Here is a 25,921-nt window from a genome sequence, read left to right on the forward strand (position 1 = left end):
GGGAAAACTTAAAAGAATTTTGTTACTATCAGACTGGCCCTTAAAACATGGCTAAAGAAACTACAGTCAGCCCTCCATATCTATAAAGACCCTGGTGGCTCAGACGACAAAGAACCTACCTGCATCCAGAAGACCTGGATTCGATCTCTGGGTCAGGAAGATCCCCTGGAGAGAAATAGCAACCCATTTCAGTAGTCTTGCCTAGAGAATTCCATGGACAGAGAAGCCTGGCAGGCTACAGTCCATGGGCTTGCAAAGAGTCAGACATGACTGAACGTGTTCACATCTATGAGATCCACATCTACAGATTCAACCAACTGCAGGTCAAAGATATTCCCCACCTCCCCAAATTCCAGAAAGTTCCAAAAAGCAAAAGGTTAATTTGCCAGATGGAAATTATTAACATAAAATTTTTATTGTATTTGTAACTATTCATAGACATACCTCATTTGATTGCACTTTGCTTCATGGTACTTCACAGATAATTGCTTTTTTTTTTTTTTTTCCAAATTGAAGGTCTGTGGCAACCCTGCATCAGGTAAGTCTATCAGCACCAATTTTCCAACAGATCTGTCACTGTGTGTCTCTATGTTACATTTTGATAACTCTCACAATATTTCAGACCTGTTCATTATTATTATATCTGTTTGGTGTTCTGTGAACAGTGAGTTTTGATGTTTCTACAATGACTCACCAAAGGCTCAGATGGTGACTAGCATTTTTTACTAATAAAGTATTTTTAAAATTAAGATATGTACATTCTTTCAGAAATAATGCTACGGCACACTAAATAAACTATAGAAGGGTGTAAATACAACTTTTATATGCCCTGGGAAACCAACAAATTGCAAGTGACTCACTTTATGATGTTATTTGCTTTATTGTGGTGGCCTGGAACTGAGCCTGCAATATCTCCAAGATCTGCCTGTACATAGCATTTATTCTATAGTAGGGATTCTAAGTAATCTAGAGATTTAACATGTACAGGAGGATGTACCTAGGTTATAGGCAAATGCTACACCATTTTATATAAGGGACTTGAGCACGTTTGGATTTTGGATCTGCAGGAGGTCTTAAAACGAATCACCCAAGGATCTTGAGGGATGTCTATAATTCTAACTGGAAGACGATGACCAAAGGATGAAGCTTGAAGCATCAGAAAGGATGAAAGAACAATGCAGAGAGCAGATATGTGGTATAAACAATAGACTAACTCTTCTCATGAGTTTTAAAAATTGCTTAATGAGTAGAACAAAAATTGTAACACAATCTGATTTCTAAGACTAGGATATTTAAAAGTGGGGAAGGTAAAAAGACTAAAATGGAAGTAAGTGCCAGGAGGCTGTAATAAGGCACATATGTATATTGTCATACCCAGAGCAATCATTAAGAAAACTATACAAACAGATACACTCAAAAATACTATAATTAAACCAAGATAGAATCTTAAGAAGTGTTTAATGAACACACAGCAGGCATGAAAGGAGGAACAGTGGTAAAAAACAAACAAAAAACAGAGGAAACAAGAAGAAAACAAGTAACTAAATGGAAAATTTAAGTCCTAATAAACTAAAAACTCCCTTAAATGTAATTGCCTAAATATATCTATTGAAAGGCAGAGACTGGCACAGTGGGTTAAGAAAAACCTCACAACTCATCAATGATATTTACATGAAACTTGCTTTAATGTCAACAAAATAGATAGGCTGACAGTAAAAAGATTTAAAATATGTACCATGTAAGCATTAATTTCAAAAAGAAAGAGTAATAATATTAATATCAGATAAAGTTGGCTTTGAGCAAAGAAACTTACTAGAGACAAGGTGGTACATTACAAAATGTTAAAAGGATTAATCACCAGGAAGATAAGTGATTCTGAAGTTGTATATACCAAACAACAGAACCATACAACCAAACAACCATATATACCATATGCCATCTATGGGGTTGCACAGAGTCGGGCACGACTGAAGCGACTTAGCAGCAGCAGCAGCAGCACACACATAAAGGAAAGACCGAGAGACTGGAAAGTAGAGATAGCCTAATTTATAATTATTGTTAGGGCCTTCAATACCGCTCTTCAACAAATGGCATAACTATTAGATAAAAAATCAGCAAATCAGAGTGCAGTTTCTATATACAAATATACATGACTTAACATGGTACTGTATAGACTGCTAAAATTAGGTAGCCAGAGCTTAACTGCTAACCTTCTTGTGGTGAATTTCCCAGGAAAATAGGCAGTCACATGAGTTTTAAAAGGTTGACATTGGAATTGCTGATTGGTCAGTATTGAATACATTTATTAACTTTGCTGATTAGTTCAACATGTAAAAGTCTACCTGAAATATCTTTCTTTCATGAGAAAACTCACACATTTCTGATTAACACAGTTTTGCAAAACATGAAATCTGACATAGCATTTAAAAAGTCATTTGTAGGAACACAGTTTCTCATTAATAACTTCATCAGACCTCACATAATCAACTAATACACTAATTAAAGCAAGAGAAATACACTTGAAAATTTTAGAACTTGGGTACAAAACAAAGCAATTCAAGAAATAGTGGAAACTCACTGGCCCGATTGTTAAGACACTTGTGTTCTGGTCATTGCTCCCCTCATTAATAGCTGTGTGATTTGGGGCAAGTCCCTTAACCTCTCTGAGCTTTACTTTCTCATCTGACCTCAAACGGTTCTTTCCTGCTCTAAACCTTCAAGACAATGTGAGTCAATTTCATGCTTATAAACAGGAAGAGTCCTTTGGCCTTGCAACTGAAAACACACCATCAAAATTATCGAGAGAACGCTGCTCCTTTGAGTGGGTCCAAGAAGGTTAATTCAGACACTGCATTCCACTGCGAAAGCAGAGCTGGATCAGAGAGTAAGGCAGATCTGGATGGGGTTTCCCGATGCAACAGCCAACATGAAGGGCCAGGAAAGTCCTCATAGATTGGAAAAGGGAAGAAAAAAGGTTCTGATGCCTTTCAGAGTTGGCTTGGTATGGTGGCTGGAAACTCACACATGGTTTCACCAAATGGACTTCAGATTGGAACCTTTAATAAATGTTCTAGCTTTTGAAAAGCAGGGCAGTAACAATGACCTCCGAGAGAAACAAGTGCTGTTAGATGGGACATAAATAACCCAAAGGGTGAAACACTTCATTCTAACTCAGTTCTCAGCCACTTGTACAACAAATGGATGAGGGGCCCTTAGGGATGCAAATTCCACTGGAGGGAAGATGCTAATCCCCCTGAAACTGGCTTCAACTGGGCATGACACAGATTTAATTATTTCCAGAAATACCTACTTTTTATTGGGGGAAAGAGCCATTAGAAGACTGTAGGGGTGATATTGGTTCAGAGGCAGCAGGGCTTCTAGATAAATACAAACAGCTCTGGGTGATGAGAGCAGTAATGATCAGGAAATCCAAGGGTAAGAGAAACTTCCCCTGCCCCAGGCAGATATTAAGAAAACCACAATACCAGAACTGATCCATGCAAACAAAGTTTATTAGCATCTAGAATTTACCTGCTACCATAAACAGTGCTGGCTTCCCAGGTGGCTCAGTGGTAAAAAAAAAAAAAAAAAATCCACCTACCAATGCAGGAGATGCAAGTTTGATCCCTGAGTCGGGATGATCCCCCCAGAGAAGGAAATGGCAACCCACTCCAGTATTCTTGCCTGGGAAATCCCCTGGACAGAAGAGCCTGGTGGGCTACAGTCCACGAGGTTACAAAAGAGTCAGACACGACTTGGTGACTAAAGAGCAAAATGTACAAAGTGCTGAGGACCCAGAGGTGTATCAGATACCCCGGGAGGAGCTCAGAATCTGACTGGCTCCCCAGAACTGCAGCAGAAAGAGGTAGCCCCCACTCAGCCGGGAATTTAATAATGGGACTGTTCACTAAACGGTGGACGAAGTGAAGAGAGTGTGTAAGGGCTGTGGAGGTACAGATCAACTTTGAAAGGAATGAGCCAAATCAAAATGGCTCTATATAGTTTAACAGGGTAAGTGGAATACAGATAAGTCCCACCAACTTGTCTTGAAGCTTAAAGGGACGAAGATTTACCAGTTAGTTTGCTTAGCATCATCAGCTGGAGAGGTCCCTCCCTTGCACCAGAACGAAACCATAATCCTTCAACCTTTTCGCCATAACCTCAAGAATTTTGAGCTCCACAGCCCTTAATTCCCTCTCACCATTGTGCTACCCGCGGCCATCACTGTGAAGGGTCTTCCACTAACCCTTCCTCTGTGATTGGCTCTATGGCATGCCTGGGAGTGGGTGTGCATCTGTGGGGGCGTGGGGCTTCCCTCCAGTCTCTTTAGAGGCTAGCCCTCTTCAACTACTCCTTTAGCCCAGCAGACATCCTGGTTTTAGGAAGCGAGACAATCACCATCTCTTACTTGAGGGAACTAACTAACACCCCAGTGGAAGCCAATGTCTGACCAGCTCAAGGTCACGCAGTAGACGCAAGCCCATGTTTGAGCCCCAGCCCTTTGCACTTAGTCATTCTGTGACTGGCCTAGGAATGGGTTATTGTTTCTGTCAGACAAAACTGTTCCCTGTGTTGGTGGCCCTAACAACTTTCTTCAGGGAGATTACATTCATTCTTGCTTTCTCCTGCACAACCTCCAGAACCTCCCCTGCTTTAGTCAATGCATTCATCTTTAACTCCGTCTTCTGTATATTTAGAATGACAGAATAATTTGCAGGCTAATTTAGGCTCCATTAGTACGCTATGCCTGCCTCTATTACAGTACTTATCACATCGTGCTATAATTTTTTGTTTATATATCTGTCTCTGCCACTTGACTGTGAGTTCCTACAGGGATTAGCCTATGTCTTACTCATTGTAGTATTTTACCCCCTCCCCAGAAGCCAGCAGCTGAACATTTTGAATATAGTAGGTATTTAATGAATGAAACAGCTTTATAATAAGGTTCAATAGACAAGGGGCTTCCCTTGTGGCTCAGCTGGTAAAGAATCCACCTGCAATGCGGGAGACCTGGGTTCGATCCCTGGATTGGGACGATCCCTTGGAGAAGGGAAAGGCTACCCACTTCAGTATTCTGGCCTGCAGAATTCATTAGACAAGCACACCTGGTATGCACATATTCATTTATTCAACAGATATTTATTAAGTTCTTTTTGTGTGCTTGGAGAAGGCAATGGCACCCCACTCCAGTACTCTTGCCTGGAATATCCCATGGACAGAGGAGCCTGGAAAGCTGTAGTCCATGGGGTTGCTGAGGGTCGGACATGACTGAGCGACTTCACTTTCACTTTCATGCTTTGGAGAAGGAAATGGCAACCCACTCCAGTGTTCTTGCCTGGAGAATCCCAGGGACGGGGGAGCCTAGTGGGCTGCCGTCTCTGGGGTCGCACAGAGTCGGACACGACTGAAGCAACTTAGCAGCAGCAGCAGCATTGTGTGCTTAACACTATGCTAAGCTCTAGGAATCAAAACACACCACCTGTATGTGTTTGAGAGATAATGGAACACAAAAAAAAAGATAAATTCCTAATTGTTATCGACTGTGTTTCTCCAAAATTCATGAGTTGAAATCTTACCCCCAAAGCGATGGTATAGGGAGATATCACCTTATGAAGATGATTACGTCATGAGGCTGGAGCACTGGTGATGGGGCTAGGGTCACTACAACCGATGCCCCAGAGAGATGCTGGCCCCTTCCCACATGTGCAGCAATGTGACTGTCTGGGAAGCAAGCTCTCACCAGACAGGATCTACCGGCACCTTGGCCTTGGACTTCCCAGCCTCCAAAACGGAGATAAATAAGTTTCTGTTGTTGATAAGCCACTCAGTCTGCGGTATCTTTGTTACAGCACTAAGACACTAACCATCATGCAATTTGCAGAGATGCACAGGGTATTAAGGAAGACTGGAAATGGCTATTCAACATGGCCTGGTTGAGGAGAGGTTCAGCTAAGGGTTCTAAGAGACGGAAACTGCTGAACTGTATTAGTAAATGGTTATGGGATACCAAGTCAAAGACATGTTGGAAGGAGGCCACCAGGGAGAAGAAACAGTAAGGGGAAGGGCACAGGATGTGGCATAGCTGGTGTGATTGGAAACTCTGCCAATTTGGGTTGTCGGAGAAGCATGAAGTATGAGACAAGAGTGAGGCAGGAAAGAGCATCAAAGCTAGGTGAGAGGGGCCACTTCATCAAGTTATGGGACTTGGATATTATTCTATTAATGATACCGACACAGTAAAGGGACCTGAGTTGGGGAAAGAGAAAGATGTTGAAGGTTGGCATTTTAGGTTGAATCACTCCGTGACCGTGTGAAGAACACAGTTGGGGGATGAGACTAGAATTAGGAAAACCAGTTAGAAGAGAGTTACTGCAGTACTGGAAAGAGATGAAGAAGACTGCACTAGGGTAGCTGTAGGAGAAATGGAAAGAAGAGGCCTGACTCGAGCTGGACTGGGGAGATGAACTTGGCATCTTGAGAGGGAGGAAACAAGGAGGACTCCCAGGAAGAAAATGGGTCCATATGCACAGAGAAGGGAGGGAATAGTCAGGTGTGGGGTAAGGTAGTGAGTTCATCTTATACATCTTGAGTTTGGGGTGCATCTAACTAATTGAGGGAATGTCCAACAGGTAGCTGAAGATATGTTTGAAGCTTGATGGGGATGGGTAGAGGGTTGGGACTAGAAGTATAAAATTTTGGTCATAAGCTAGAAAGCAGTGGTAGAGACCAAGATGGTGGCAAAATCACTGTGGTCAATACATAGTGTGAGATGGACAAAGGGCTGGACCAGCTCCCTGGGAAACGCCAGGGAGATTGAGGCCTTTATCTCCTCTCCTTTCCCAATATTTCCTCAAATCCTTACCCATCTGCAGACCTGTGTTTGAGGTTTTGTATAAAGAGATAAAAGTCCCTCAATCTATGATGATGCTTACTAGGAATCCACCCTGGGGGACATAGCACAGGCATTCGCAGGAGCACCGAGTTTTAAGACGTATCTGATCCTTTCCTGAGAAAATTTTCTGATGGAAGAAGTAGAGGATTAGAGCGGGCGTAACAGAAACTGGAGAAATATTGCAAAGGGCGTCTGAGGGTGTACAGAGCAAGTATGGTTCCTTTGTGGTCAGGCATGATGGCTCAGAGGGTAAAGAATCCACCTGCCATGCGGGAGACTTGGGTTCGATACCTGGATTGGGAAGATTCCCCAGAGAAGGGAACGGCTACTCATTCCAGTATTCTGGCCTGGAGAATCCCCACGGACAGAGGAGCCTGGTGGGCTACCGTCCATGGGGTCGCAGACTTGGACACAACTGAGCGACTTTCACTTCACTCTGGTTAGGGTTCAGACTGCAACTCAACCTGCCTCTTAGTTTCTGTTGAATGTATTCAGCTTGGGCTTCAATTTCCTCATCTGAAAGTGAGGGTTACAACAGAACATAGTTGATAGCAGTGTTTAGAGTGTTGCACAAAGCACTCGGAACAATACCTCCCACATGGTAAGTACTATATTAGGCAATATTATTATATTCGGTGTTAACTTAGGCTGTGGACCTGTGTGTGGGATTTTATATTTCTCATTTCCCAGACTACCCTTTCCTTTGAGAATGCTTCCAATGCAGACCCTATACTGTTGGCTCAGGCTTGCTCTTCCCTCGTGCTTAGCGCCTGATGTTTGGGATCCTGTGCCTGCTATTCTTTCCCCTAGTTCCTGTGAGCTCTGATTAAATCACCGAGCACCGCCCACTCCAGACTTACCAACTGCACCAGGGGCACTTCCCTTAGGGATCTGCTCAGAACCCTTGGAGCCAGTTGCCCGGGGGAAACGAGCTGGTGATGTCACAAGGTAGACACTTCCAGACCTCTCTGAGGTCCCCTCTGTCGGGCCTGTGGCAGGGCCCAGTTCTGAAAACTTAGCCCAGCCTGAGCATGTTCTTGTCCACTCCAAGACAATGCAGAGACCCTCATTCCCTCCCAGCGGTGTCCGAACTCAGGTTTGTTGGGGTTAGGGCCACACGTCTCTTCCTGTTCTCTGGCTACAGACCTCTTGCTGTACTTCTTTCCTCCCAGGGAATAGAAATCCCTATGCAAATAGAGTGTGTGGGACAGCTCTCAGTAACTCTTGGTTTTCTAGGATACAGATAAAAATCTGTGGGATGGGGGAGGGGCAGCTAAAACCCTGGGGCTGATCGATAGAGGATCAAAGGTTATTTTAGATTTCAGAGGGCCTCAGAGACCTTCAGAACAAGATTACAACACCCTTCCCATTTCTAGTTACTCCCGTCTGTGTGCTAAACGTACCCACGATCTCTTCCAGCAGGTTTGCCAACCTCATTCTCATTCTCTCAGGATATATTACGGCAACTTTCTCACGCTTTCCTTTCCCCAAAGGAAAGGGTAGAAAAGAGAGTATTTGGCCGTGACGGTATTTCACTAGACTTGACTTACCAATGAGGTTGTTGAATCATGCCCCACCCTAGCCAAATAGTGCAAAGGGCACTTCTTGCATCATGGCTCCCTGCCCTCTTCAAAGCCTAAATACTGACAAGCACAAGCAGAGCTTCCCAGCTGTGTTGGAGTTGTCAGTCTCAGAGGGGTGTATTTTACAGCGCTCCGTCTCCCGCCTGCCCTAGGACGTCAGCTGTTACAAGCACTTTGGAAGGAAGCAGCTCACGGCTCTCTGCTTAGACCTAGCCATGACGAGGACGTCTACGTGCGTATACCACTTGTTTGTCTTGAGCTGGTATATCTTCCTCAACTTTTATATCTCACTAGAAGGAAAGGATCCGCAGATATCCCTAATCTTTCAAAAGGGGGGAAAATGGAAGTACCTAACACTGCTTAATCTGGTAAGTACGCATCAGGAAGCAAGCTATTTGTCTCTCATATAAGTGCCTTAAACGTTAACACCCTTTGATTTTATCCAGTCCAAAATTCCATTATCTTTCTTCTTCATAGTTTGTGAGTTTGGGCATTCTCTTTTATTTGGCAATTTGCTCTGAGAAACCCACTTTGGGAGTTATCCATAGTTACCTCTTGTGTTGACTAATTGTGAAACACTTTTAAAAATTATTTTTAAAAGAATCTTATCTCTTTTTTAAAAAAATTATTAAAAATTGTTCTTTTTAAAAAAGGTTTAACTGGAAGATAATTGTTTTACAATGTTGTGTTGGGTTCTGCCATACTACAGCTGGAATCAGATATTAGTCAGAGTCAGTTCAGTCGCTCAGTCGTGCCCAACTCTTTGTGACCCCATGGACTGCAGCACTCCAGGCCTCCCTGTCCATCACCAACTTCCAAGGTTTACTCAAACTCATGTCCATTGAGTCGGTGATGCCATCCAACCATCTCATCCTCTGTTGTTCCCTTCTCCTCCCACCTTCAATCTTTCCCAGTATCAGGGTCTTTTCCTATGAGTCAGCTCTTCACATCTGGTGGCCAGAATATTGGTATTTCAGCTTCAACATCAGTCCTTCCAATGAACATTCAGGACTGATCTCCTTCAGGATGGACTGGTTGGATCTCCTTGCAATCCAAGGGACTCTCAAGAGTCTTCTCCAACACCACAGTTCAAAAGCATCAATTCTTCGGCGCTCAGCTTTCTTTATAGTCCAACTCTCACATCCATACATGACGACTGCAAAACCCATAGCTTTGACTAGACAGACCTTTGTTGGCAAAGTAATGTCTCTGCTTTTTAACATGCTGTCTAGGTTGGTCATAACTTTTCTTCCAAGGAGTAAGCGTCTTTTTATTTCATGGCTGCAGTCACCATCTGCAGTGATTTTGGAGCCCAAAAAAATAGTCTGCCACTGTTTCCACTGTTTCCCCGTCTATTTGCCATGAAGTGATGGGACCAGATGCCATGTCTTTGGAATCAGATATATGTATACATATATCCCTTCCCTCTTGAATCTGCCTCCCACTCCCCCCGTATCACCCCTCTAGGCTATCACAGAGCTCCGGGCTGAGCTCCCTGTGTTACACAGCAGCTTCCCACTAGCAATCCTTTTGTCAACTGGTGATGTCCATGTTTCAATGCTACTCTCTCAATTTGTCCCGCCCGCTCCTTCCTCTACTGTGTCCACGAGTCCTTGCCCCAATTGGATGTTTATTTCTCCTCTGTTCAAGCCCCCTCATGAATATGCAGGTTCCTTTAGCTTAAACCTTCCCCAGTTTTGCTATTTGGGGAGACACTACTTGATGAGAGATCCCCAAGTGTTCTCCTTACTTGCTGCAGGTAATAAATCCTTCCTTCTCAGGGGTAAAAAAAATAATCTTACCTTGAAGTGCTTCTCAGATGAGCCTAAACGAGGAACTAAAGTCATGGTTTCATGGTTTCCTGATGACATTGACAACATATGCAGAAGAGATTTTGAACTTTGCTTGGGGAAGTCTGTGAGGGAAGGCAGAGTGGCGTATGTTGTGTAGGAAGTGCAATTTCCAGTGGAGGAATAATGCCATTTTACAGCACACCCAGACTAACAGATTTATCTAAGAAAAGCAAATACATTTTGCCACGTTCAGATCCCACTTCAAGTTTTTTATAGGCTCAGGCTCCATCTTAAAGGACAAATCACCCAACCAAATGGCAAATGCACATTTTCAACCATCCACAAACCAATCACATCGCTTGCTCCTTGCTTCTCTTCCTAGCCCAGCTGACCACAATGGGATGAATGAAATGATGAAGTATAAGTGAACGGGAGAAAAATAGATTTCTAAAAAACATTTGGGGAATATGTAACATTATTTTTAGAGTTAAAAGCTAAGAATGCTGTATCCTTTGGGGATGCTAATTTAAGTTTTGGAATTTTTAACCTAAATCTAGGGTGCAATATAAGTATTTGATTCCAATTCTTTGGCATCATAATCCAGGCAGACGTAATGCATGGTAAGAAAAAAAAAAAAAAAGACTCTCTGTAATGCTAAGGAGAGGAAATTCAGAAAGCTCAGTTCACAGAGGCCTGGAATTTCAGCTTCCTCCTCACTGGTTATCTGACTTTGGGACCTGAAATTTGAGATTTGAGCTCTGAGCATTCTAAGTCGATTCAGTCATGTCCAACTCTTTGCAAACCTATGGACTGTAGCCCCCAGGCTCCTCTGTCTGTGGGATTCTCCAGGCAAGAATACTGGAGTGGGTTGCCATGCCCCCATCCAGGGGATCTTCCCGACCCAGGGATCAAACCCTTGTCTACTGCATTGCAGGCAGGTTCTTTACCACTAGTGCCACCTAGGAAGCCTGAGTACAGCTCTACCATGCTTGAAAAATATCAAGGTGACTGCCTGTTTCAATCATAGAATTTTATGAAAACAAGTAAACAGAAAACAATAACAAAAAAATGATTTTGTAGAATTAGAATAATACAGCAGAAGTCTCACCTTTCTGTATCTTTTTGCTTTATATTAAGGAGGGTCAATGTAAAAGGAGCAGTGTCAGCCAGGACTGATGATCTAATCAAATCTAAATTCTAGTATGGCTGTCCTATCTCACTCTCAGTTCAGTTCAGTCACTCAGTCGTGACCAACTCTTTGCAACCCCATTGGACTGCAGCACGCCAGGCCTCCCTGTCCATCACCAACACCCGGAGCTTACTCAAACTCATGTCCATTGAGTCAGTGATGCCATCCAACCACCTCATCCTCTGTCATCCCCTTCTCCTCCTGCCTTCAATCTTTCCCGGCATCAGGGGCTTTTCAAATGAGTCAGCTCTTTGCATCAGGCGGGCAAAGTATTGGAGTTTCAGCTTCAACACCAGTCCTTCCAATGAACATTCAGGACTGATTTCCTTTAGGATGGACTGGTTGGATCTCCTTGCAGTCCAAGGGACTCTCAAGAGTTTTCTCCAACACCACAGTTCAAAAGCATCAGTTCTTCAGTGCTCAGCTTTCACTATAAGCGTGGCTAAGAGCGGACTCATCACCTACTCCCTCAAACCAGCTTACTGACTTCTAGCTCAGTTACATGTCCCAGAGCCATCACATTTCCAAGAAAGGAGAAAGACATTCATCTGTCGAAGACACATTCAGTTCAGTTCAGTTCAGTTCAGTCACTCAGTCGTGTCCGACTCTTTGTGACCCCATGAATTGCAGCACGCCAGGCCTCCCTGTCCATCACCAACTCCCGGAGTTCACTCAGATTCACATCCATCGAGTCAGTGATGCCATCCAGCCATCTCATCCTCTGTCGTCCCCTTCTCCTCCTGCCCCCAATCCCTCCCAACCTCAAAGTCTTTTCCAATGAGTCAACTCTTCTCATGAGGTGCCCAAAGTACTGAAGTTTCAGCTTTAGCATCATTCCTTCCAAAGAAATCCCAGGGCTGATCTCCTTCAGAATGGACTGGTTGGATCTCCTTGCAGTCCAAGGGACTCTCAAGAGTCTTCTCCAACACCACAGTTCAAAAGCATCAATTCTTCGGCACTCAGCCTTCTTCACAGTCCAACTCTCACATCCATATATGACCACAGGAAAAACCATAGCCTTGACTAGACGGACCTTAGTCAGCAAAGTAATTTCTCTGCTTTTGTTGGTCATAACTTTTCTTCCAAGGAGTAAGCGTCTTTTAATTTCATGGCTGCAGTCACCATCTGCAGTGATTTTGGAGCCTCCAAAAATAAAGTCTGACACTGTTTCCACTGTTTCCCCATCTATTTCCCATGAAGTGATGGGACTGGATGCCATGATCTTCGTAATTTTCCTAGTGCTAGTTCCCTGAGTAACAAAAGGAAGACTTTTCTGCATTCCTGAGCAGTATAGACTCTTTGGACATCTTCGGGCCCTTTGAAATGGGCAGAGAGGGGCTTACCTGTGGATGTTTCCTTTTTTTAGGTGTCATCTTGAAAGAGACTTAATGAAGCATTTTCCAATTGATAAAGATGGGTTAAAAATGTTTTTAGAGGATTCATTTAAGGTCAGATTTCAAATATGTGACTTCATGTATGAGCCACATATGAGTAATGAGCCACCAAGTCCTGTTTTCCCTCTTGCTAGGTTCTCCCCTTCTTCCCGAGTCGTACCGCCTCTCTCATTATTAGTTGGTACCTAGATGACTAGATATCTCTTCATTGTCCTCTCACTATCAGTGCAACCATCCATCACTCAGATTTCAGATTAATCTTCCTGACAAATGGTTTTGGTTTTATTTTGTTTCAAACATCGTGAGCCTGATTGAGAAGTTTGGTCAGCTATTCAAGAAACTAGAGTGGCTCCCTCCTACCTCACAGGACCAATAGAAAGTCCTGATCTAGGAGCTCACCTGCCTACTTTGCTCTCGTCTGGCGCTCCCCTCCCCAGTAAGTCTGGTCCCTTCTCCAGGAAGCCCTGTGTCTTCTCCAGCGTTGGTCCCCAGGCTTCCCGCCGTCACTGGTCTATCCAGTCACACCATCCTTGAACGAAAGGCCCCCCGGCTTCTCCACCACATTGCTGTTTTCCCAGACCACCTGAAAGAAATCTCAGATCTTCCTTAAAAATCTCTGCTGAGCCACTTTGTTTTTTCCAGATTTGTTTTTCCCTTTCCCCGAGTTTTTCCAGCATCTGTTAGTCTCTGCTTATTTATATATTGTTTGCATGTCTCCACCCACATGTGATTCTTAACATTTCAATCAATTTGTAAATAGCTCTAGAACAAGAGTTTAATCTCTGAAGTCTTCACCAGCCCTAACGTTCTACGAGTCTACATTGTATTTGCTATAGTGATGGGCACAGATTATCCCATAAAAAAAACTTGGTGTCTAGGAAATGGCAATCCACTCCAGTACTCTTGCCTGGAAAATCCCATGGACAGAGGAGCCTGGTAGGCTACAGTCCATGGGGTTGCAAAGAGTCGGACACGACTGAGCGACTTTATGTTCACGTTCACGATCACGTTCGTATATGGACTGGACTTGACCTCAGACTTTTCTGCATTCCTGAGCAGTACAGTCTCTTTGGACAGCTTCAGGCCCTTCAAATGGACAGAGAGGGGCTTACCTGTGGCTGTTTCCTTTTTGTTAGGTGTCATCTTGAAAGTGTGACTTAATGAAGCATTTTCCAATTGATAAAGATGGGTTGAATATGTTTTAGAGGATTAATTTAAGATCAGACTTCAAACATGTGACTTCACGTGAAATACTGGGCCTTAAAATTTGTAGCTCTTGAGGTCTTAAAGGATTGTGTTTCCTAATGATTAGTGTTAGCAAATGGCTAATTAACTAATGGTTGCATTTATAAAGTCATGGAGGTCTCATAACTTACTATAACACTCTTGGATTTATTTTACGTAAATTTACTGATCAGTACCCCATCCTGCTTCCAGGAAATTTACACCCCTCCCCTTTAAATGGGGCTTCCCAGGTGGCTTCTTAGTGGTAAAGAACCGCCTGCCAATTCAGGAGACATGAGAGATGCGGGTTCGATCCCTGGGTCACAAAGATCCCCTGGAGGAAGGCATGACAATCGACTTCAGTATTCTTGCCTGGAGAATCCTATGGACAGAGGATCCTGGTGGGCTACAGTCCATGGGGTCGCAAAGGGTCAGACACGACTCAAGTGACTTAGCATGCCTGCACTTCTTTAGACAGCCTTAATTTCTAGTGGGCTGAATATCTATTATGGACCCTGAGAACAAAGTCTGACTTAATACAAGTCAGCATTCTAAGAGTGTCCCATTTCTTTCTGAGGCCACCTCAAGGGATTCAAAGGATTGATGCCTGGGGTGTGAGGTGATTTGTGAGAATTTCACGAAGAGCTGGTCACCCTGACCGATTCCTGCCTGGTGCCTAAGGAGAGTAGAAGAAGGAGAGGAGAGATGTGAGTCTCCGAGGGAGTAAACTGACCCAGGGAAGAGGCAGCCAATTCTCTGTGGAGAGGGAAGGCAGCGTGGCCTAGTGTTATCACCATGGGCTCTAGGAGTGTGGGTTCTGTGGGTGGCTCCTCAGTTCTACCACTCCTGACCCTGGGCTGGGTATTTCTTTGTCTCTTACTTCCAAATCTGTCAGACAGAAATAAAAATAGTGCCTAACCACAGACTGTGAGGGACAAGGGAAGCGCCCAGAATGGTGTTAAGCAATAAACAGTGGAATGAGAAGGTGGGAGAGTGCTGGTGAGTTTCTAGCCATCTCAGCTAGAACAGGAGTGGGGCCGAGGGGAGGGGATTTTGTGGGACATCGGTCCCCTCCCTGAGCACCATGGGTGGTGGGTCATGGATTCAGGCAAGGATCAGCCACCTGCCCCACTGCTCAAGCATCTGCCTCCATGGGCTTCGTGCTCCAGCTCTCCAGCTGGCAGAGGCGCCCAGTGAAGGCACTGCTTTATCTACATAACAGATGCCCAGTGGATACTCAAGGGGATCGGGGGCGGGGGGGGTACCCTAGGGGAGAGCCTGCAGGCTCAAGTAGAGGGCAGTGAATCCCACCGAATGGGAAAGCTCCCACAAGGTGGGCGTGGAGACCAGGCAGTGCTGTCGGACACCCTCCGGGTGCTCATGTTGGCTAGGCTTCCAGGGCCCAGATCTTCCGCAAACGTTACGTTCCCTCCGCTCTGTTCACTCCACTTCCATCCAGGGGCGGTCCTGGATTCCGCAGGGAATGCAAGCTGGGGAGAGGAGATAGAGGGAATTTTCAGCTACAATTTAAATTGGCTTGCAGAATTCATACAGTTTGCTGGATTTTCCTCTTTTGAAAAATCAACTTCCTTCTGAAATGTGGTTGGAGGTGGCGCCTCATAACTGGGATCTCCAGGGGAGATTCTGGGCGAGCCCCTTCCTGTTTCCCACACCCCACTTCACTGACAGAGGCACTGACGTTTCCCTCCGCTCTTCATATAAAATTGCCCAAGTCAGGCAGCTCTGACTCGAGTATCACCAAGCTCTCTGGCTCTTTGGCTTCCCTGGCGGCTCAGATGGTAAAGAATCTGCCTGCCAATTCAGGAGACCCAGGTTTGATCCCCGGGTCAGGAAGATCCCTTGGAGGAGGAAATAGCAACCCACTCCAGGATTCTTGCCTGGAGAATCCCATGGACAGAGGAGCCTGGTGGGCTACAGTCCATGGGGTCACAAAGAGTCAGACACGACTAAGCTACTTTCACTTTCGCTTTCAAGCTCTCAGGATGACAACAGCAACTCCAACGCATAGGTCCTTGGGGATGGCAGAGCAGGGCCAGGGGAAGAGAGATGCTTGGGGACATTTCATCGTCCAAAGTCCAAGGTAGCCCACAAACAGTGAGAAGACAGGGATTCATTTACAGTATCCAGAGCCGACTTCCATACTTGGGACCAACCCCTGATTTCCATCATCAGTCTAATATAGTCACTCTCACACTCAAACAGAGTCAGAAATACACTTAACTGTCTATTCCACAAAAACACTTGAGATCACTGTTTTACCTCTCAGAGAGTGGAAAGAATGTGGGCTGATAGGAGGAGAGAGTCCCCACCGGCACCCAAATAAAAGAACTGCAATTTATTGAGTAACCACGACAGCCTTCTGGTAGGTTCACTCTGCACAGTATAAAGACTAGGGGCTGAAGGAAGGCCTAGCTTCCTAGGTGCCCCTCACTTGCTGTGTGCTCCTGAGTGAGTTACCTACCTTCTCTGTGCCTCATACGTAGTGGCTGTGTGGTGTGGCGAACGGACTCCCACCCTTCCCAGCCTCAAGGTACTCAATCCCCAGCTCCTGGGAGGAGGGTTGACTGCTGATGCCTCACAGATGAGCGCCTGTCCCACAGCTATCCTCAGCAGAAGGGAGCCACCAGGACCAGGGCTTAAGGCCAGTGACCGGAGGACCTGGGCTCCAGAGGCTGGGCTCCAGGACAACTCTGAAGGCAGGGTGAGCTCCAGAGCTCCTTCCTGGAGTGCGAGAGCAGCTGATGGCACGCAGCTGAGCTGCCCTTCCGGTTCTCCTGACTCCCTGCCTCTTGAGCCCTTCTCTTTGAACACTCGTCGGGTAGCTCTCAGCATCTCAGATACTGTTTCTCGAGAAACCTGACCCACAAAATGTGAGTCAATGTACAGAAAAGGTTCCTCCGCCGCCGCCTCTTTCTTCTTCTTCCTAATAAAGACATATTAACATACAGCCTGCCCTGGTCTGTATCATGTCTAATTTCTGGCACCTAACAGACATTCTGTGAATGTTGGCTGCACAAACAAATGATTAAAACATAACTCCCACCAGTAAGAGTGACTTTCTAGAGAAGCCCATCCCACTGGTAAGACAGTTTACCCCCTGGCCATGCTGCCCCTACACGGAAGCCAGCTGTGACCAGCTGCACAACACGGGCCAAGTACTCTGACAAATATATCTTCCTTCTAATCTGTCCCTCAATGTTCTTAATTCACCACTGGATCTCCAGGAAAGCCCCAATTCGGATCCATTTGGCAAAGCCTTCCTCTACTTGCCCCAACCCCACCACCCTGACCACCACAGTTATATATTAATAAAACTCCTCACAACTAGTCCCCAGTTGCTGCTTTATTCTGGATTAATCTCCACTGCAAGTGTTGCATCATTCTGAAGGCGAGACCTGAGAAAGTCCCAGCCTGTCTGAGTCAGGCACAGAGAGCTGAGCTGGGCGTTGTATTACTTGACTCATTCAATCAGAGCTGTAACGTCTTGCTCAGGAAACTTGTGGAATCTCCCTCTGTGGAATTATTTTTAAATGAAGCAATTCTCATTTCCTGGGATAGGTTAATAGGGTTCTGGCTTAAAGCAAGGAAAATAAACTTGATGGCTTAGAAAGGTTAATAAGCTTCTGTGTTCTCAAGATTTTTGTGAATCTTGTGAAGACGTAAAAATGTAAAAACTGAATATCCTTTAGCTCTGGTTTCTTAAATTGCACTAGTTATAAGAAAATGTAAATTAAGCTCTCCCAGGTGGTAAGTTTGTCAGCTAGCAATAAAAACGGAAGACTGCGAGCAAACTTAGATCAGCAGCATTTCAGAAGAAGGCACCAAAAAACCAACGGAATTAGGGACGAAAAGATAAATCAGAGAGCAGCAACTCTGAAGTAAACCCTGACTGAGAAGATACCATCAGCTCTGCTTTTCTGAGCAGCCAAAATAGTTGAGGAATGTAAACAACAGTAGTTTTGTAGTAAGAGCCATAAAAGGTGGCCAGTTGTTCTATCTTCTTTTAATGCCACTGTATTAATTTGCTGCTATAACAGCTCACCACAGGCTAGGGGACTTGAACAGCAGAAATTTCCTCAGAGTGTTCTGGAGGCCAGAGGTCCACGACCAAGGAAGCGGGGTTGCTTCTACAGGCCTCTCTCTTTTGCTTGCAGATGGCTGCATCTCCCTGTCTTCACGTGATCTACCCTCCGTGTGGTTCTGTGTCCTTATCTCGTCTTCTTATAAGGACTCCGGTCCTAGTGGGCTAGGGTCCACCCTACCGTCCTCATTTTAACTTCATCAGCTCTTTAAAGGCCCTGCGTCCAAACACAACCCCTTTCTGAGGTACTCAGGGTTATAACTTTAACATGTGAATTTGGGTGGGGGAGTGGGTACCATTCAGTCCGTAACAGCTGCCATGTTCCCCCTTGACTATTCCTTCTGTGAGTGTCTTCTCAACATTCCAGTGTATCGTCCTTAGAGAATGAGCAGACCAGTGTCCTTTTTGTGAGCTGATTCAAACCTGACCTCGAGGCTCTGCGTGAAGCCTCCCTCTCCTAGCTCCCAGCTCAGCTGTGAGCATCGTCTAGGCCCTGTGTGCATGCTCAGCCTCTTCAGTCCGGTCTGCCACTGTGGCCCCATGGACTGTAGCCCACCAGCTCCTCTGTCCATGGGATTCTCCTGGCTAGAATACTGGAGAGGGTAGTGATGCCCGCCTCCAGGGGATCTTCCTGACTCAGGGATCAAACCCGCATCTCTCATGCATTAGCAGGTGGGTTCTTTACCTTTGAGGGCTTCCCTGATAGTTCAGTTGATAAAGAATCCGCCTGCATTGCGGGAGACCTGGATTCGATTCCTGGGTGGGGAAGATCCCCCAGAGAAGGGAAAGGCTACCCACTCCAGGATCTGGCCTGGAGAATTCCATGGACTACTATAGTCCATGGGGCCTCAAAGAGTCAGACACGACTGAGCACCTTTCATTTTCTTTACCTTTAGGGCTACCTGGGAAACCCTCAAGCCCTCAGTCTCCCTTATTTATTTCTCTTGGCAACCCCCTATGGCCTGCCTCCTGGGCTCCTCCGCAAGGGCCCCGGTAGAGACTCCTTGTTGATGTAGACGGTGGCGCGGCACTGCGGGTGGAGATCAGCAGAGACAAGGCTGCCTCACGTCCACATTGGGCATCTCTCCAAGGCAGCCTCCGCCTGCGAGCTGAGGGGAGAGGGGAGACGGGGTTGATGGGTTTGTGGCATGGACTCAAGTTGTGTCGGAGAAGGAGAAGGCCTGGAGGCTCTAAGAGCGGGTGAGAGCCCAGTTTCCACGTTCCGCGACTGGGAAAAGGCAAGAGAAAGGCAGGACGCGCCTGATGTGGGATGACACGGGGAAGGTCCCGCTGCGGAAAGCGGTCACATGGACTTCACATGCTGGGCGGAGGCCGCTCTCCCCGAGGAGGGAAAGCCTGGCAAACGCTCAGAGCCTGATGAATTGCCGTGTTGACAGAATGGTGCAGGCCTCCGCACCGGGGCCCAGGCCCCCGCCGGCCCTCCCTGGCTCCAGCAGCTGCCTGCGCTGTCCTCGGGGGGCAAGCTGAAGGCCGCTGGGGAGGAAAGAAGGCGAGGCCCCGCGGCCAGCTTCCACGGGTAGAGGCCGCCCCCCGGTTCTGCAGCTCTGAAGGGGCCGAACAGCAGGAGTGAACAAGTATGGGGTGGTGGCAGCCTCTTCCTGGCCTTTAAAACTACTGCCCACGGTGGTGCTAGTGGTAAAGAACTCGCTTGCCAATGCAGGAGACTTAAAGAGACATTGGTTCGATCCCTGGGTGGGTAAGATCCCCTGGAGGAGGGCATGGCAACCCACTCCAGTATTTTTGCCTGGAGAATCCTATGGACAAAGGAGCCTAGTGGGCTGGGGTCCCATAGCGTTGCAAAAAGTCCAACAAGACTGAAGTGACTTCCCACGCTTTGCTGCACACCCACCCTTACTGGAAGGCCCCCTTCTGGCTTGAAGCTTCCTCCTCAGGGTCAGAGAGGGGTTCTTGCATGTTCCTGCTTTTCTACCATCTGGTCATTCTTGGCTACTTTGCGGCCCCTCCTGCCCCTTAGAGGAGAGCGTTTCCTCAGCCTTGGCCATCCGCTTCTCTCGTCCTCCCTCTGTCGTCTCTTCAGAAACCTCATTCCACCATGGAGCTTCACTTTCTGCATCTGGGCAGCCCCGCCTCCCTGGAGACTGCCAGGTCTGCGTTTGCAAAAGCAAGTTCCTCTAGACAAGTGATTCTCAACCTTGGCTGCTCTGATAGAATCACCGGAGAGAATGTTTTAACATCCTGAAGCTAGGTTGCACCCCCAGACACATCACATTAGAATCTTTGGGGGCTGAGAATCAGACTTTGGCATTTTTTGAAGTCATTTTTAATTCTCCCACCTGGAGATAGTGGTCTCTGGTCTGAGCTCCCACAGTGCTTTCATCTTTGCTCTTAGACAACCGACACATGGTTTGTATGTTTGTTGGTTGTAAAGTCGGCTTGAAAAACAAACTGGGTTTCCTGGCCTTGATTTTTATCAACCATGAGACTTCAGGCAAGTTTGTTCAGCTTCAGTTTTCTCATCTGTAAAATGGGATGCAGAGAGGAATAATACTGCTTACCTCAGGGGGTTGCTACAAGAAACTGAACGCTTAGATCAGTGCCTGGCATAAAACAGGAAATCAATAAAAGTCAACTATTACCCCCTCCCCAAAACAGCTATCATACTTTTGAGTAGTCAGTAAGATTTGTAAATGATAAATTTGTGTCTAATCCCATGGTTCTAGAACCTACTAAACCTTTACAAAGATCACCTGAAGAGATTATTAGAAAACAAATTCCTGGGCCCTGTCCCCCGAGTCTCTGATTCTGCAGGCTGGGGATGGGGTGGGGAGAGGCTGAGCAACCTCATTTCTAACAGGCTGTGGGGGTGTTGCAGGTCTGAGGACCCAGGTGGGAGCGTCCCTGCCCTCTTCCCCCAGCATCCTCTCCTGCTCACCCCTGCTGCCCAAGGAGCGGCAGGAGGCCAGCTCGGCTAGAGGTCTTCTGGGGTTCCAGACACCAAGGTTGTTTTCTAGCCACCGACGTGGTTGATCATTAATTAGTCCAACTGCCCAGATACCAGAACTTGCCTGACTCAGACTCAGAGCAGAGTCCAGGCTGTTCCTTCCGTACCAATCAGAGCTCTCAAGGAACAGGATGGATTCCGAGGCAATAACTCAAAACCAGCTCCTAGTATGTACTGTCATGACACTTCTTAGAAGCTGTGGGTGTGTGGCAAATTGTGAGAATGGACAGAGTCTGCTCTGATTGTGATCTATGTCCTCAAAAATGGCCCTACTTCTTTTTTTAAAAAAAATATTTTTAATTGAAGGATAATTGCTTGACAATATTGGTTTTGTTTCTGTCACACATCGGGGCGGGGGCGGGGGGGGGGGCTTCCCTGGTGGCTCAAACAGTAAAGAATCTGCTTTCAATGCAGGAGACTCAGGTTTGATCCCTGGGTGGGGAAGATGCCCTGAAGAAAGGAATGGCAACCCACTCCAGTATTCTTGCTGGGACGGTCCCACAGGCAGAGGACCCTGGTGGGCTACAATCCCTCGGGTCGCAAGGAGTCAGACGGCTGAGCGACTAACACTTTCACTTTCACTGCCAGATATCAGCAGGAATTAGCCGTAGCCATTGTACATGTGGCTCCTCCCTCTTGAACCTCCCTCCCACCTCCCACCTTTCCCCTCGCAGGCAGGCGAGGAGAACAGACTTACAGAGAAGGCAGTGGGGAGGAAGGAGAGGGTGAGACGAACAGAGAGAGTAACGGAGGCATATACACCGCCGTCCGTGAGACAGATAGCCAGTGGGAATTTTCAGTACGACGCAGGGCACTCAAACTGGTGCTCTGTAACAACGTGCTGCTGTTTTACCCTCAGGGTGCTCAGAGATGTACCTGAGCCCACCAAGTGCTCTGTCCCCGTGGACTGAAACCACTCCCTCAGACAGAGAGTCTCTGCAAAGCCTTTGGATTGCCTCTCTGTTTTTTTTTTGTTTTTAGTTTATTTATTTTAATTGGAGGCTAATTGCTTTACAACACTGTAGTGGTTTTGCCATACATTCGCATGAATCAGCCCCCACTTAATGAGGTGGGGAGGGGGCACTGGCTTCTTCCCCAGACAAGCAAGATGCCGTTGTGGGGGTCTCCCCTGGGGGAGCACAGAGCTCCTTCATGGTGCCCTTGACCCTGATTCTGGCTTCTCTAATGAGATTGCAACACCAGACATTTAAAGCTATTTTCTTCCTAGGAAGGAGCCAGAGTACACCCACCATTGAGTCTGGTGCTGCGCCCTTGCGCTGTTCATTTGGTTCTCCCCTCCTCTGTGCAGCCAGGGCATCTATCTCGTTACATTCTCCTGTTAAGCTGACTCTATTCTGTTTCCATCTTCACTCAAGTCCATTACGCTAACTACTGTACACATTATTATCCCCTAAACAACTTTACACAATCCGTTTTAGTGAGCAAGGTCAGGGCCCAGTGAGCTGAAAGACCAGCCTTCCAGTTGGCTCCCAACCAGAACAGCCAGCAGCCCCCTGCTTCTCAAATCAATCCTGCTCCCAGAGGGATGGTGCTTCACCTCAGTGAAGAATGTATTAATTAAAGGAAATGAGAATGTGCTCATTTGTTGTAATGAATTTAGCTCTTGCAGGCCATTTTCTTCGGGGTGGCCTGCCTGGAAGATGTGCTGAAAAGAACCAAAGGGGAAAAAGACATTAAGTTCGTAACGGCCTTCAGAGACCTGCTTTTCACCACACTGGCTTTTCCACTATCCACAGTAAGTTACAAAGATATGCAGGTGATATAAGGCACGTGTCATACGGACCAACGCTTCTCCGAGGCAGCAAGAGCCCATTACCGTAATCCCTGGGAACTGTATTTGCGTAAATGGCCCGAGGACTGCATTGCACTGCCCGGTGTCTTGGGGAAATAAGACAAATCACTGCCAAGATTTATCATTAGCTTTTGTATCTTTGTGAATGTTTGATACGAGATCCTTATTATTGTCTGGCAGGGAAGTCTAAAGGACCTTTCTTAACCAAAATACATCCAAGATAACCTTGGTTCCATCAGGATGATGGGAATGGAGGGTGCTAAAGAGGAAGATGAGTAACTTGCCTTTCATACATCTGGTTTCACTTGAACAATAGGCATTTGTTACTTTTGCAAGTGGAAACCATTTTTTTTTTTAAGGTATGAAACCTTTCAAAGTTGACGTTTTGAGAGGAGAGAGACAGTCTGTCTGAAATACCTGGGGTAGGGCCCACAGTGGGTGGGGCCTCATGCCTTTTGTTGAATGAGTGAACGCTGGGAAAAAGCAAGACATATGCAAGGGGCAGTTGTAGCTGCTACTGCCCACATTCCTACAACATCACTTATGATTTCATTCATTAGTTAGAATGAAAACAAACTGAAGCCAGGCACACCAACGGCCCAGCAGGACCTGTAATGAAAAATTACTATCTCCTTCCACCTGTCATTGTCCTGATTCCTACAGTATTGAAACTTTAAACTTAAATCCAGCATGAAACTCTCCAAGCACTAATGAGTTCTCAGATAGCAGAGCAAGTACTGGCATTCCAATCTTACTTTGCACGACACCTCCTCCACCCCCCAAAATCTTCTAAAGGCCAAGTTGCTTAACAATGGAGTTTATTCATTTTTTTTAAGAGTTAGAAATTGAGCCTTTGGAATTTAAGAAGACAGGACGATCAGAAGATTAATGTTTTTGTTTTTGTTTTTTCCATCTCTGCATTGATTTTGTAGCATGGAAGGCAGAGACTTTGAAAAGATAGCCAAGGGGTACAAGAGGATGGAGATCAATCCAGTTCTGAGCAAGAAAGAGATCCAACTGTCAGTTAACTAGCTTGGTGGATTATCCTGGGGGCTTGTCACTTATCTGCCCCGCTACCACCCCCCAACCCTGACCCCAGTCTTCCTGCTTCCCCTGGCCACGCCTACCTAGAGTGTGGGCAAGCCACGTGTAAGGCTTAGCCACTGCATTTGGCTGCTTTCAACCCTCCTGGGGAAGCTTAGAGGAGAGAGAAGTCATTGGTTAAAATGAAATGACTTAATGATCTGCGAATCCTGTGTCTCTACATCCTCTTTGCCACAGTGACAAGTGATTCCTAACTCTCTGAAGTCCCCAGAGACTGAGCATTGTAATTCTATGATAAATAATTTTTTCCTTCATTTAATAATTCTATATAAGAATGTATCTTTAAAGCTGGTATCTATTTTTATTTTGCTATGTCTTCTTGACTATCTTAGGAAGCACTGATTGAAAAAAAACCTAATGGTGTGATTTTTCTGTTCTATTTTGCAGTTTGTATTTCTGGCATTCTGGATTATCTTTCTCTACGATAGAGAACTCATTTACCCTAAGGTCCTAGATACCGTCTTTCCAGTGTGGTTGAATCATGCAATGGTGAGTAAAAGGAAAATTTAGTGAATCCTGAAAAGCAATAGACTCTGTTCTGAGAACTCCAAGTGCCTTATTTATGTTTCCAAGCTTCTCCTCAAGCCCCAGCATCCTGTTCACTCCTCCGGCTTTACCCCGTCACTATTTATTTAAAGAGCACATTGAGAATATGAAATGAACAAAAAGTGGTGCTGTAGTCAGAGTCACTGAGAGCAGATGGGATGTCCAGGCAAAATTCTTTGCCAAGTTGCTTATGAAGTCATTGAAAAGACATGAAACCAAAAGGACAGGCAACTTCTTGGAGGTTCCAGTCCTGAAAGAGAAGCAACTTAAACAAATATTGATAACATGTAATGAGATTCCTACCTAGGAATTGAATCAAGCAAGCTTTAAGATTAATCCATCCTGAATGTTAACTAGACTTATCGTGGTAAACATTTGGCAGTACATACGAACATCAGATCATTATGTTGTACTCCTGAAACTAATATGTAATTCGTGTCGATTATACTTAAATACCTCCCCCATCAAACCACCCAAATATTCAAAGCATATGTCACAGCTCAGAAGTAATTTCTTAGTTGATACCTGATCAGGAACATTTATCACAAATGTTCTGCATAATTCTGTTTCCCGTTTGATTTTTTTTATTCATGCATTTATTTTTGAGGAGCTGAAGAGTAAACAGGACCTGTTCTGAGTTATTCAGGTCATGGTATCTGGATACCAGTGACAGTGGCCTGGACAAGCAGAGCTGGAGCAGGACTGCCCAGGTCTGGGATGAAGGAGGAGGTCTGAGTCATGGGCACAAAGCAATTGTTCAGAGAGCTTGCTCCACTTCTCAATATTTACAAAATGCATTTCCACATTAGTCAGGAGTTCAGAAGGAGGTCCGAGAGTCTGTGAAGCAAATGACGTTTAAAAACCTCCGGGAAATCACAAGGGAGTAGCGTGTTAAGGCAAAAGGAGAAGGGGTCAGCAGGGAGGAGATGGTTAGATAGCATTACTGACTGAATGGACATGAATTTGAGCAAACTCCGGAAGATAGTGGAGGACAAAGGCACCCAGCATGCTGCAGTCCTTGGGGTCACAAGCAGCCAGACTTGGCTGAGCGACTGAACAACAACAGGGAATGTCAAGGCTCCTCGGGCCCACAGGCTTTCTCGCACCCTCAACTTTTCCACTGTCCGAAACTTACATGATTAGCAGTTTGGAAAAGCGGCTCAGTCCACTAACTCTGCTCTACCACGTGGCCTGCCTCTTAGGAAAAAAACATACTTTCACTTTAAATATGTTCTCAGTGAGATACTAATTATTAACTAAGGTATAAAATTCCAATCTCATTTAGAGTTCAGGACCAA

The 25,921-nt window shown here is 45.8% G+C and overlaps 1 protein-coding gene and 1 long non-coding RNA gene across 30 annotated transcripts in view; one reads left to right on the plus strand and one right to left on the minus strand.

The window, feature by feature from the left end:
* Nucleotides 1-25,921, minus strand: part of LOC121817385 (uncharacterized) — a 42,582-nt gene that overhangs the window by 5,525 nt on the left and 11,136 nt on the right. Inside the window, exon 2 of the long non-coding RNA XR_006057267.2 lies at nt 120-15,565. This is a non-coding gene — a long non-coding RNA (uncharacterized LOC121817385). The remainder of the gene's footprint in view (nt 1-119; nt 15,566-25,921) is intronic.
* ADTRP (androgen dependent TFPI regulating protein) overlaps nt 8,561-25,921 on the plus strand; it is a 126,587-nt gene continuing 109,226 nt past the window's right edge. For 25 of the 29 annotated variants that reach the window (XR_009597664.1, XR_009597683.1, XR_009597675.1 and 22 more), the window contains exons 1-3: nt 8,561-8,843; nt 22,782-22,916; nt 24,465-24,566. Coding sequence is in view for 8 of the 29 variants with exons in the window: in XM_042236748.2 (XP_042092682.1) it covers nt 8,691-8,843; nt 22,782-22,916; nt 24,465-24,566 (390 nt within the window). In the remaining 21 variants the exon portion in view is untranslated. Of the gene's footprint in view, nt 21,328-22,781; nt 22,917-24,464; nt 24,567-25,921 lie in introns of all 29 variants that reach the window. The other 4 variants (XM_060403526.1, XM_060403525.1, XM_060403524.1 and 1 more) reach the window with 1 other exon arrangement.

The sequence above is a fragment of the Ovis aries genome, chromosome 20 (genome assembly GCF_016772045.2).
Source record: "Ovis aries strain OAR_USU_Benz2616 breed Rambouillet chromosome 20, ARS-UI_Ramb_v3.0, whole genome shotgun sequence".
Taxonomy (NCBI): domain Eukaryota; kingdom Metazoa; phylum Chordata; class Mammalia; order Artiodactyla; family Bovidae; genus Ovis; species Ovis aries.